The sequence below is a fragment of the Telmatherina bonti genome (genome assembly GCF_933228915.1).
Source record: "Telmatherina bonti genome assembly, chromosome: 8".
NCBI classification, from domain to species: domain Eukaryota; kingdom Metazoa; phylum Chordata; class Actinopteri; order Atheriniformes; family Telmatherinidae; genus Telmatherina; species Telmatherina bonti.
Genome location: NC_136626.1, coordinates 3,921,360 through 3,934,009, shown reverse-complemented (window position 1 = coordinate 3,934,009; position 12,650 = coordinate 3,921,360). Strand labels below are relative to the sequence as shown.

The window sequence follows — 12,650 nt, the reverse complement described above, 5'->3', positions numbered from 1 at the left end:
ATTAAGAGGGAAAAAAGTAAGTTTCTATCTTTTATGGTTCGAAAGCTATGCAGGATTAAACAACATGGTCGCTGGCATCGCTGACGATGCCGCCGTCCCTAGAGTGTTAATTCAATTCAATTCAACTTTATTTATATTGCATCAAATCACGGCAATGCTATCTTAAGACGCTTTACAGACGGAGAAGAAAACATTATGAAAGCCAATTCATAACAGCCTATATAAGGAAACCAACAGATTGAGTTGAGTCCAACTCAATCTCCCATCCTGAGCAAGCACACTGGCGACAGTGGGAAGGAAAAAACTCCCTTTTAACAGGAAGGAAACCTCCGGCAGAGGCTCTGATTGGACACAACACTGTATTACTTATGAATGGGCTACAGTGATGCCGGAATGATTCCACATGCTTTCATTCAGAGTTCGGGATTTAGAGACCCTAACCATCTAAAGGTCCTGGATAAGGAAACTTCAGCAGCTTCTTCGCCATGAGAACATTTGTTTCACCTAAAAGTATTTTCTTTCCCACACAATAAAAAACACCAATGAAGCATACATTGTGTTAGCTTACATGATGTGCAGCTAATTACATGAGATGTTTGCGGCGTTTGTTCAAGAATCCCGTCACGCGAAGGCCTGAAGCTAAGATTGATGCTTCGCAGTAGCAGTAATCAATTAGTCGTAATAATTTGCATCATTTCCTGCAGGTAAAACCAGCAGTTCTGCAGCTTGTTAGCTAGCTTGTGTTCCCAGCTTCCTGGTGCTAAGCGTGGTCTCTGAAATCCACACCAAAGTTTTTAACATTCCAACGATTCCCGACTGGAAAAACAGGAGGAGTTTTGCTGAACATATTTGAGAGGTGTGACAGGATGAAGGTTAGAAATGTGCCGCTCATGAACAAGCTGATTCCTCGTGGTGAACAGGAAGAAGTGATTCCTGATTAAGAGAGTCGAATCTTTAGAAAAGGAACTTCTTTGTGAATTTAAAGTCTCATAATGTTCAGTTTTGGACTTTATTTACTTGATTTTCTTGTTGTGGTTCTGCGTTCAGTCTTCAGCTTTGATTAAAATATCAAACATAATTGTATTTTCTATTAGAAAAAAGGGCTTGTATTGTTTAAAAATCAATAAAAAAAACTGCTTACCAACAAACAAACCACTTATAAGAGTTGAATCAGAGAATGAAGAACTAAGAAGCCAAAAGAGCTGAATCTTCTAAAGGACCCGAGTCAAAAGAGCCGAAACCTTGAAAAGGACCGAACTTCCCATCGCTACGAAGTGTCAGAGCTGAATTAGGATTATTCTGCACCTGGTGGCGGAAACATTCTGCCTGCCAGAGGCTTTTTATGTCTCTCTGATGGGATGGATGTCTGCCCTGATGGTCTACTGCAGGAACCAGACACTCCGGTCCTCGAGGACCAGTATCCTGCAGGTTTTAGACGTTTCCCTGCAGCAACACCTGATTCCAATGAACAGATCATTAACAGAGCCTGACAACAAACTGTCGCAGTAGAGAAACATCCAGTACCCGCAGCACACCATTCCTCCAGGATTTCTGGTCAGACCGGGACATTTACTTTCCACTGTCCAGAAACTAAACAGCAAAGCAGAAAAACTAAACTTACGAACCGACAAAACGATCACCGTATCATCACAAACCAGACAGTTAAAGGAAACAACTAGAATTTACTGGTGCCGATGAGCAGGACTTTTAGAACCTGGCGAGTCTGACCTGGATTCTGACGGGTCGTAAAGGACCGAATGGAGCAGCAGCGACCTGGTGGCGGGTTGGAAACACGGGGAAGGGAAGGAAGAGGCGGAAGCTGGGATTTCAGTGGAAATGAGGGGTTTGTACCTGTGAAGACAGCTGAGTCCCTCTCAACATGAAGCCCAGGGTGCAACCAGTTATCACAGAAATGATGGAAAGCGTCAGCAGCCCGTTCTTCTTGCAGAAATCCCTCACGCTCCTGGCCAGCTCCCCCTTCAGCGGGTCCTGGAAGAAACCCTTGACTCGGTCCCACATCGTCAGACCAGGGTCTCCAGGAACGAAGGAACTTTGGTCGGAGCGCGCTTCCTCTTCGCTGCTCGGTAACAGAAGCTCCTCCATGCCCTCTAAAGTTCTGGGGTCGCCTGGCACAGTGACAAAACTCTGAGATCCACCGTCGAGCTAACCTTTTCCACAGTGGGATTAAACGATCAGTGATCAGAGCCGAGGCAGCCTGCAGGACGGCTGCAGGCAGCCAGGCAGACTTACAGCGCTAAGAGGCTTAAAGAGGTGGAAGGAAACCGCTTCAGGAGCATCTGCTCCTTTTGTTTTTACCTTTTACTTGTTTGTTGAAGCGTCCCAGTGAAGACAGACCTGCTGGATCATGTCACACACTCTGATCAGGGTCAACAAGACCTAAACAACCTACCAAGCAAATATAGTCTGATGGACTGAAGTTGTTGTTGACATGAGAAGAAATGCAGGTAATTTATCCTGAAGCCACAATCTGAGGTTTTAGACATGCCGCTCGACTCCTCCCGTCTGCAGAGGCGGGGTGGATGCTAAGTTCAGGTAGATGTGGAGTCCTCCGATGGTCCAGGAGGTGGTGACGGAGGTGCCAGATGAACCAACATCCAGCTCAGACTGGAGCTGGAAATCCTCTCAGAAGATTTCCATTTCAGCCAGTTCAGTTTCACCAGTAGAGCTCAGGTCTGCTCCCTCCAGCAGGCTGCACGGCAGGATGTAGCATCAGTCCCACGCCAGGTTGATCAGGGCTGCTGTCGTCCATACGAATACTTTTTATCACGGTTGTCAGAATTTACACCTTAATACAGATTAACCTGTGAAACTAACGTGTATGTTATTTTAACGCGTTAACACAAAGTTATTCCTGGTAGCGTAAAAACATCGTGTCTTTATGACACATGAACGTGTCTTTCCACAGTGGGGAACTGAATCCATGAAAAACCAGGTTTTCCTCCTTATTTATGAAGATAAACCATCCTGGCAGCAGGAAAACACGTCAGGTGGTCCACTTTGACTTTGGCTTCATAAGGTTAACGTCCATCCTGCTGGACACAGAAGACAGACACGCAGATGGACAGACTGTTTATCCGTCTTCTCTGCCGGTTATCTATGCAATTTGGTCCATTTTCAGAGCTGAGCTATCCGTCACACGACATAGAAATCTGAGCAGTTCCACCAGAAACCACCGGGGGGCAGCGTTGAGTTGCATAGCTGACACACGCCCAGAGGAAGGAACAAACCAGAGAAGAAGACAAGGAACAGGAGTAAGAAGTCAGCCATTGACCCTGGACCCTGCCTCAACTCACATTGTCCGAGCCAGAGGTGTTTTCAGAGTGACCTGAATCTAGGTGAGTCTGTCTCCGTCTCTCAGTGGGCGGGGCCTGTCCAGTCCAGTGGCTTCGCTGCGTAACAAAAGCTTTGGTACAGCTACAAATAAAAACATTTAAAACATGAAATTTTATAAAACAAGTAGAAAATAATAATTATAAGACACAAAAAACTAAAACCACATGAGAATCTGCCATGTCTCCCAACTGCTACCTTCCTCCTCCTGCTTTTCCCCCACTGGGCCACCGTATCTGGTGATGCTGCGTTTAGGTGTTGTGGGAAATCAAACACCAGAGGAGCAAAATGTGGCTTCTAGCAACAAAAAGGCTAAAAAAGGAAAAAGCTTTTATGAAACAACCTTTAACAAGCTGGAAACAGGTCAGCAGGATGGAAACGTTCTGGTATGACATCATAAATCCAGAGCTGGAGGTGAGAGAATCCTCCCAGCAGGAAGCATCTGCCGAGTTCTGACTCTAATCTACTGATTGTCTCCGGTTGATCACATTGTAGCCGACCTCGGCTGTGGGATTTAAGCAGCAGCTGCGTGGACCCAGGTTCTTCCACTGAGATTTCCCCAAAACTATGTCAACAAACAAGCACACTCAGGTGGATGCGTCCTAATCCAATCAGTGCTGCTCGCCGCCTGGACGTCACGTTCAGCCCAGAGGTCAAAGACGGCTGGAATCAGCTGCAGGTAAAGGACAGACATTCTCACCTGCAGTTCTACCAGTTTCCGAGTTCCTCCACATCCTCACAACCCTCCAACACGTCACCGCAGCCGAGCCTCGGCTTCAATAAGGAGCGACCCAAACGGGTGCTAGTCTTTATTCTGCACTGTCAAAACTAAAACACAAGGGAATGACAAGAGAAGGAAGGGAACTCACTGAAGGTATAAAGTTTAAGAACGTCTTAAAAGATTTACAGCCACAAAATAATTGTCTACATATTTAACCATAAAAACAGAAATCCAACTAATCAAACCGAACAACAACTCCGTGTTTTGTGTAAACATTCACTTCTCCATCAGAACTTAGAGGCGGAACCATGAATTTATCGGGGGCTCTGAAGACGCCGAGGCACCGTTCGCCGTTGGGACGCATAACGCAAATGCACAAACCCGGCTTGATTCTTCCTCTCCAGCACCTACAATATGCCAGTGACGAAAGACTGCCACCTAGTGGTGGGTCCAACATGACATGAACACAACTGCCCTCATTCCTGAAGTCAGAACTGAACGAGGCGATTTGACTTCCATCCTCAGCAAGTCTGAAGGGCAAGGAGATCCGGTTGGATGGATCCATCCAGTAGATTCGGATCCTACCATCTGAATGTGGAGCTGAATGGAGACTTGGAGCAGTTTTTCCATCTTCTGCTGCGTTCTGGTCCAGACCTTCTCTGGAAACTCTGGAGATGGCTGTGGGTGAAAATCCCACTGGGCGATGAGTCCAAACCTTCTGAAACGGTTCCCAAAGTGAGTATGTCTGCAAACATCCTGTTTCCCCTTCATGTGAACAAGCTGCCAGTCTGTTTTCATGTCCATGATGGAATCAGCCCAGTTCCGCTCAACACTTTACAGCCCAACCTCAGAAAAACTGAGCAGAAAAGTTCTTGTTATTCTTTAAGTCTTGTGTGGTCATTAAAAAAATCTAAAAAGAAAATGACTATTTTTATTCCTGTTTATCATTTCTTGCCATGTGATTGGTCAAATTATTGTAGTCTTCTGCTTTCTGGTGTCCACCAGAGGACAGGAGACCGGTATCATGGTGTACAGGAGGGTTTGGGACTCAAGGACTCAAGATTGGGAGCAAAATATTATCTTGGCCTGAAACCCAAATAATCGATCTTATCTGGATTTACCTTACCCAAAGGTCTTGGGGCGGTACAACCCCCTAAGAAAGACACTTTGTCTCTCCAGACGAGTCATTCTGGTGGTCCAAATGTACCTCTGTTCTTATCTGTTGTAAGGCGGCGCCGGATAAAGTTCGCTGCTCGGACCTGTGATCTGTGTCATAACGTTCAATGTTTATCCGGTAAAATCTTGGACGAGTTGTTCTTGAACCTTGAGTTCCCCCTTGGGGATGAATAAAGTATTCTTGATTGATTGGCGATATCTCAGAAATGGTATGCATTAGATATAAGTTTGTCTTTATACGGTTAACGTCTATTTCTGCTGGACGCAGAAGACGGACACGCTGACGGACAGACCGTCTCCCGGCGGTTACTCGCGGTATTTGGTTTGACTTAAAAGAGCTATCCATCAAGTGACGCAGAAAACGGAGCAATTCAACCGGAAACCACCAGAGGGCAGTGTTGAGTTGTATAGCTGACACATGAGAGAAAGGAACAAACCAGAGAAGAAGACGATAAACAGGAAGAGGACGCAGAAATCGGCAAATAAAAAGCAGCTGAAGACGAAAGCAGCTCAGAACATCGTGGTTTCCTCCTCCTGGCGTTTGTGGACGGTTGGAGACAACTTCATAGCGGTGCTGACCGCTACCAACCGCTGTCAGAACTCACACCGCCCCCTGGTGGAGGAACTGACCTAACGACACAGAGGTGTAGAAAGTAGAAGTCCTGCCGTGTGTTTGGATCTACCTGTGCATTTAGAACAGGTGTTTTCACCAACAGGCTCGTCGACCTGCGGTGGAGCCGAGCCGGTTTAGTGAACATCTGCTTTTTACTTAACGGCACCTGGATTATATACCTGTAACTATGGCAACATAAAAGAAGCACAGAAGTAGGAGGACGGCGATGGATGACGTTTGAAACGGACGTCCACACTGACATATTTATGGGAGCTTTAAAAATGTCCAGACTTCCTTCTTCTTCATCGCTGTAGTCTGCATCTGCTCCACGAGGTCCGTTTTAGTTTCTGTAGCAGCGCCGCCTCCAGGTCCGACAGCGTTTTACTGGAACCACGCGGGCTTACATGATCCTGGAAAACCTCCCGTCAGCACACAATCTGCTGGAATCCACTTTCCTCCACGTCAGCATGACGAAGTCACACAGAATCTGTTCAAACCAGTTTAATTTATTCTAGTTAACAAAAGCGAAAGCACATCTGGAAACAGAACAAACACAAAACAGCAGGAAAGACCCAGAACATTTCCACGTATAAAAACTAAACACCAGCGGCTTTAAATCGCTGCAGAAACTGCCGTCAGGTTTTGTTCGCCGATGTTTGTGGCGGGAAAACGTGAACGCATCATCACGACGCGGCGAGGAGATCCAAGTCGTCTGAAGACGGCCACCAGCGGAAACCAGCCGAATGCGCCTGCCGCTGCAGTTCTCATCCTGAACAGCAGGTGTCACCGCGGACAAGAGGAGGAGCAGAAAATACTGGTTCCCAGTCTGGAGTCGCTCCAGATCTGGACTGGTTTACATCTACTAGTCACGCAGGAGAAAGCAACCCAAGTCCACCCACCATCTCCTCCCTTTAGACCAGGGATCCCCAATCCTGGTCCTCGAGGACCGGTGTCCCGCAGGTTTTCCAAGTGTCCCTGCTGCAACGCACCTGATTCAAATCAGTGTGTATTTAGCGGACACGAGCAAAGCTTGTCTGAGTCTGAGTCAGGTGTGTTCCAGAAGGAACACTTGGAAAACCTGCAGGACACCGGTCCTCGAGGACCAGGATTACGGATCCCTGCTTTAGACCACTTTCTTCTTCTTCACCTTTGATGGTGCTCATGCTGCTGCTCGGATCTAAACGGCTTATTTGAGGCGTCGTGCCGCTGGCCTGATGGCGCCGGAGGCCTGATGGCGCCGGAGGCCTGATGGCGCCGGAGGCCTGATGGCGCCGGAGGCCTAATAGCGCCGGAGGCCTGATGGCGCCGGAGGCCTGATGGCGCCGGAGGCCTGATGGCGCCGGAGGCCTGATGGCGCCGGAGGCCTGATGGCGCCGGAGGCCTGATGGCGCCGGAGGCCTGATGGCGCCGGAGGCCTAATAGCGCCGGAGGCCTGATGGCGCCGGAGGCCTGATGGCGCCGGAGGCCTAATAGCGCCGGAGGCCTGATGGCGCCGGAGGCCTGATGGCGCCGGAGGCCTAATAGCGCCGGAGGCCTGATGGCGCCGGTCTGGACACCTGGCGGGGACATGCACTTCTTAAACAACGAGAGCTGGACTTCTCTCCTGGTCATCATAGTCAAGAAACCAGAAAAGAAGAAGTCCAGTTCCTTTGAACCCTGCGACGGGACGGCGACGGACCGCTGCTGATTCTCTGATGGACCTCGTGTCCGTCAGGCGGGTCAGAACCAGTTTACCAGTACTCTTTACAAACCGGACCTTTGGGATGATAGGGAAATGTCTTCAGAACCATCGGTGGTGTGGAAGCTCGCCGTTTTTTCCTCTGAGACCACGTCCCGCCTTTCACCACTTGATGAAGACGAGAACGGCGAGCGCTGCGTAGCCGAGGATGAGGAAGAGCACTTTGAGCAGCCGGTCCTGTTTGTCCTCCAGCTCTCGGGACAAGATCTCAAAAAAGGTGACGAACAGGAAGGTTCCGGCAGACAATCCCTGCAGCAGCACCGACGCCACGCCCCCCGCCAGCGTCTGCGCCGACTCGATGCCCATCCCCACCAGCGAGCCCAGTGGGATCATCAGGCTGACCGTCACGCCCAGCTTGGCGGCATCCCTCATGCCGAGTGACGCCTTGGCCACGCTCACCCCGAGGGCGACGGCAGCCAGCGTCTCGTGCACGGCCACTCCCAGGAAGAGCCCGCCCAGCTTGGCGCCGTCCTCCTGCAGGCCGAGCGCCAGACCCTCAAACACAGAGTGGGCGGACAGCGCCAGGACCAGACTGGCCAGGCGCAGAGGCCCCGCCCCCGCCAGCTCCGCCGGGCTGAAGTGTCCGTGACCGTGTCCGTGAGCGTGGCGCCTGGCGCCGGCCGCAGAGGCACGCGGCGACGCAATGAAGGGAGTGTCGTACTCTGAGTCGCTGCCGGCCTCGGAACCGCCGGCGTTGAAGGTCTCCAGGTCGATGAAGGACGGCTTCTCCTTCCGGAAGGTCAGGACGGTCTGCTCCACGAAGACGGTGAGGAAGAAGCCCACCATCATCATCGTCTCCGCCAGAGGATAGTCACTGCTGATCTGGAGCTGCTGGAAGACTCCGCCCACCTGGGGAGGAGCCAGAACCAGGTCTACGATCAGTCCAGACGACCAGAACCAGGTCTACGATCAGTCCAGAACCAGGTCTACAATCCGTCCAGAAGACCAGAACCAGGTCTACGTTCAGTCAATGGTACCAGAACCAGGTCTACGTTCAGTCAATGGTACCAGAACCAGGTCTACATTCAGTCAATGACACCAGTACCAGGGTACGTTCAGTCCAGAAGATCAGAACCAGGTCTACGTTCAGTCCAGAAGACCAGAACCAGGTCTACGTTCAGTCCAGAAGACCAGAACCAGGTTTACGTTCAGTCCATGGTACCAAAAGCAGGTCTATGTTCAGTCCAGAAGACTAGAACCAGGTCTATGTTTAGTCCAGAAGACCAGAACCAGGTTTACGTTCAGTCCATGGTACCAAAAGCAGGTCTATGTTCAGTCCAGAAGACTAGAACCAGGTCTATGTTTAGTCCAGAAGACAAGAACCAGGTCTACGTTCAGTCCATGGTACCAAAAGCAGGTCTATGTTCAGTCCAGAAGACCAGAACCAGGTCTACGTTCAGTCCATGGTACCAAAAGCAGGTCTATGTTCAGTCCAGAAGACTAGAACCAGGTCTATGTTTAGTCCAGAAGACAAGAACCAGGTCTACGTTCAGTCCATGGTACCAAAAGCAGGTCTATGTTCAGTCCAGAAAACCAGAACCAGGTCTATGTTTAGTCCAGAAGACAAGAACCAGGTCTACGTTCAGTCCATGGTACCACAAGCAGGTCTATGTTCAGTCCAGAAGACCAGAACGAGGTCTACGTTCAGTCCATGGTACCAAAAGCAGGTCTATGTTCAGTCCAGAAGACTAGAACCAGGTCTATGTTTAGTCTATGGTACGAGAACCAGGTCTACATTTAGTCTATGGTACCAGAACCAGGTCCACCTTTAGTCTAAGGAACCAGAACCAGGTCTACCTTGAGTCTACGGTACCAGAACCAGGTCTACCCTGAGTCTATGGTTCCAGAACCAGGTCTAACTTGAGTCTACGGTACCAGAACCAGGTCTACCTTGAGTTTACGGTACCAGAACCAGGTCTACCTTTAGTCTACGGTACCAGAACCAGGTCTACCTTGAGTCTACGGTACCAGAACCAGGTCTACGTTTAGTCTACGGTACCAGAACCAGGTCTACGTTTAGTCTACGGTACCAGAACCAGGTCTACCTTTAGTCTACGGTACCAGAACCAGGTCTACGTTAATGTTTTAACTGACATATCTGCTAAAATGAGAACATGTTTGGACCCAGATCATTGACCCGTGTCCTCACCTTGTCTCTGACGGCCGGCAGCAGAGCGTTGAAGCACGTGGCGAGGAACACGCCCCCCCCAAATGAGTTGCACAGAGACAGCGCCCGTCTGTACCGGCTCGCCTTCTCGTAGTCAGCCACCAGGAGGCGCACCGGGACCAGAACCCCGGCCAGCATGAGGCCGAAGAGCCCCAGCAGACCGAGCAGCTTGGCCACCAGGATCTGCATCCTGACACTACAGCCAGCCCAGTGTCATCCCACGGGCCGCAGTTCTGATGGGTCTACTGGGACGTCACTGCTGGTTTTACTGGAGGAGACACGAACACAGACCAGTCTGAACCAGTCGTGCCAGCTGGAGGAGAACCTCCGCTTCCAGGTGGTTTACAGGAGATCCAATGAATGCAGGACTTTAAAACAAACCTCAACACCACATGAAGTCGTCATGTGGTCAGTGGTCTCACACCAGGACAGTCCGGCGGTCTGGGTCTGACTGGGCGGGTCTCAGAACGCTGGACGAAGCGGGCCGACTCCCACTGGAAACACGTGACATTTAAAATGACAGAAATTTTTTTTATTACTTTTGTGAAATTCACGTTATTTCTATCGCTGACCGAAGCAGAACGGCGGCGTTTTCTGGAGACAAATATGGCCGAGTAACAACATTCTGTGGAGAAGAGACTGAAACTCCTCCTCGCGTGAAAGGTGGAGCTAGCGGAGCTATATGCCATCATATACCTGCTCCAGAGAGCACACTCTCATCTGGACCATTCAGGCAGCACTCTGAGGGTCATGTTCTTTCATTTCTCAGTACTTTTAATACCATTCAGCCTGCTTTGTTATGTGAGAAGCTCCATAAATTCCAGGTGGATACCTCCACAACCACCTGGATCTATGACTACCTCACAAACAGACCCCAGTTTGTGAGACTGAAAGGTTGTGTGTCTGAGATGGAGGTCAGCAGCACTGGTGCACCACAAGGAACTGTACTCTGGCCATTCCTCTTCACTCTGTACACCTCAGACTTCCAGTACAACTCTGAGTCCTGTCATCTGCAGAAATACTCTGATGACTCTGCAGTTGTGGGGTGTATCAGGGATGGACAAGAAGCAGAGTACAGAGAACTGGTCAGTCAGTTTGTTAAATGGTGCGGTGACAATCATCTCATATTAAATAGCAGCAAAACAAAAGAGATGATTGTTGACTTCAGGAGGAAGAAGAATAAACAAAGCACTGTTTCCATCCTGGGAGAGGAGGTGGAGGTGGTGGAGGAATACAAGTATCTTGGAGTTCAGCTGGACAACAAACTGGACTGGAAATGCAACACTGACTACATCTACAAGAAAGGTCAGAGCAGACTGTACTTCTTAAGGAAGCTGAGATGGTTTAACGTCTGCACCAAGATGTTGCATATCTTCTAGAAGTCTGTTGTGGAGAGTGCAGTCAGCTTTGCAGCATCTGCTGGGGTAGTAGCATCACAACCAGAGACTTGAAGAGAATCAACAAACTGATCCAGAAAGCTGCTTCTGTGCTTGGAGTAACTCTGGAGCCGCTGGAGCTGATTGTCCAAAGAAGAATGCTGCACAAGCTGATGAAGATGATGAGGATTCTTCACACCCTCTCCACAACACAGTGATGAAACAACAAAATGTGTTCAGTGAGAGGCTTCTTCAGGTCCCATGTAAGACTGAAAGATACAGAAGATCATTCCTGCCTGCAGCCACCAGCCTCCAGAACAAGACCTCCTCTAGTTATTATTATTATATACTACAATATTTCCCTTTGGGGAATAATAAAGTATTTTTCATTTAATCTTTCTACTTCCGGTGGGCTGCGGCTAACACCGGTTAGCTTGTTAGCCTCCGCTAGCTTCCCGGCAGCTAAAAACAAAGCTTACAGAAACTGAAACCTGCTCTGGTCAGTGTTATTACAACTAAAGAACTACCTCAGACCACCAGGACCAGGTTACACCACAACCATCACACACAGACCGGGTTTACCTGTCCGAACTGCCGTCCTTTTCCGCAGCAGGTGGAAATTATTTCCGCATCACGTGAGCGCTCCTTGGACGCTGATTTGTGGAGATTACCATTACGTCAGGAACATGTTTGTTACGTCACGGTTGTGTTATTGTAATAAACTGTTTGTTTGAAATGTTACTTTATGTATTCTTCTTATACTTTAGAAGCTGTGGAGGCAGGAAGAGCCTGCGGTGGACCACTGACCTGTCCAGGTCTACCTGCCTCACGCGCGATGACCGCTGGGATGGACTCCAGGTTCCCGCCAGGTGACCTGACCTGGACCAAACAGTTCCCATAAACCCAGGATCCATGTCCGAATCCATCAGTCTGGTTCTGAGGGTCTTCAATGGAACATTTTCATTCTTTATCCCAGTCTAGATTTCCACCATCTTTTTATGTCCTGGAAGGACGGAGACACGGTGTCAGTCGGTCCACCATGCTTCCAGGTAGAACATTCCACCTCTTCTACCTGCTTCCAGGTAGAAGAGGTGGAACACAGAGCAGCAGAACTGAGTTTCTGGCAGACGGAGTTACCTGGACGAAGAGGTGAAACCCTGCAGAGGTTTCATCCTGTTCCTGCAGATCCCGGCTTGTTTGCTGATTTTTATTTAATGAACATAAAGAATAAAAGTGTTTCATGTGGTGAGCGGTGTGCGTTGGTTCTGACCCGCTTCAGACGATGGAACGTCGGAGCCTCAGACGTCTGGGCTGCTGTCCTTCGTCAGCCTGCCGTCCACCATCAGGAGGAAACGACACCAACCTGAAGCTAATTACTTCCTGCTTCCTCCTGCTGCTTGTAATCTCCGTTAGAAGCAGATCTATCTCTTTGGGTTTAACTTCATCCTGGAACAACTGGGAATGCCGGTTCCAGCAGAGGTGGGAATGCTGGGAACGCCTCCTCAGAC

General features: G+C 49.4%; 2 protein-coding genes across 2 annotated transcripts in view; both read right to left on the bottom strand.

The window, feature by feature from the left end:
• The window catches only part of slc1a8a (solute carrier family 1 member 8a), a gene marked incomplete at both ends in the record, with an annotated part of 42,456 nt that extends 40,353 nt beyond the window's left edge, over positions 1–2,103 (bottom strand). The window contains one exon of the mRNA XM_079245270.1: positions 1,852–2,103. Coding sequence (XP_079101396.1) covers positions 1,852–2,103 — 252 coding nt within the window. The remainder of the gene's footprint in view (positions 1–1,851) is intronic.
• Positions 2,104–6,347: 4,244 nt separating this feature from the next.
• Positions 6,348–11,750, bottom strand: LOC306759812 (zinc transporter ZIP3-like). The gene is made up of 4 exons (XM_079245551.1): positions 11,725–11,750; positions 10,148–10,260; positions 9,749–10,034; positions 6,348–8,448 (listed from the first exon to the last, which is right to left on the bottom strand). The coding sequence occupies exons 3-4, from the start codon at positions 9,953–9,955 to the stop codon at positions 7,702–7,704; spliced, it is 954 nt and encodes a 317-aa protein (XP_079101677.1). The 5' UTR covers positions 9,956–10,034; positions 10,148–10,260; positions 11,725–11,750; the 3' UTR covers positions 6,348–7,701.
• Positions 11,751–12,650: the final 900 nt, after the last annotated feature.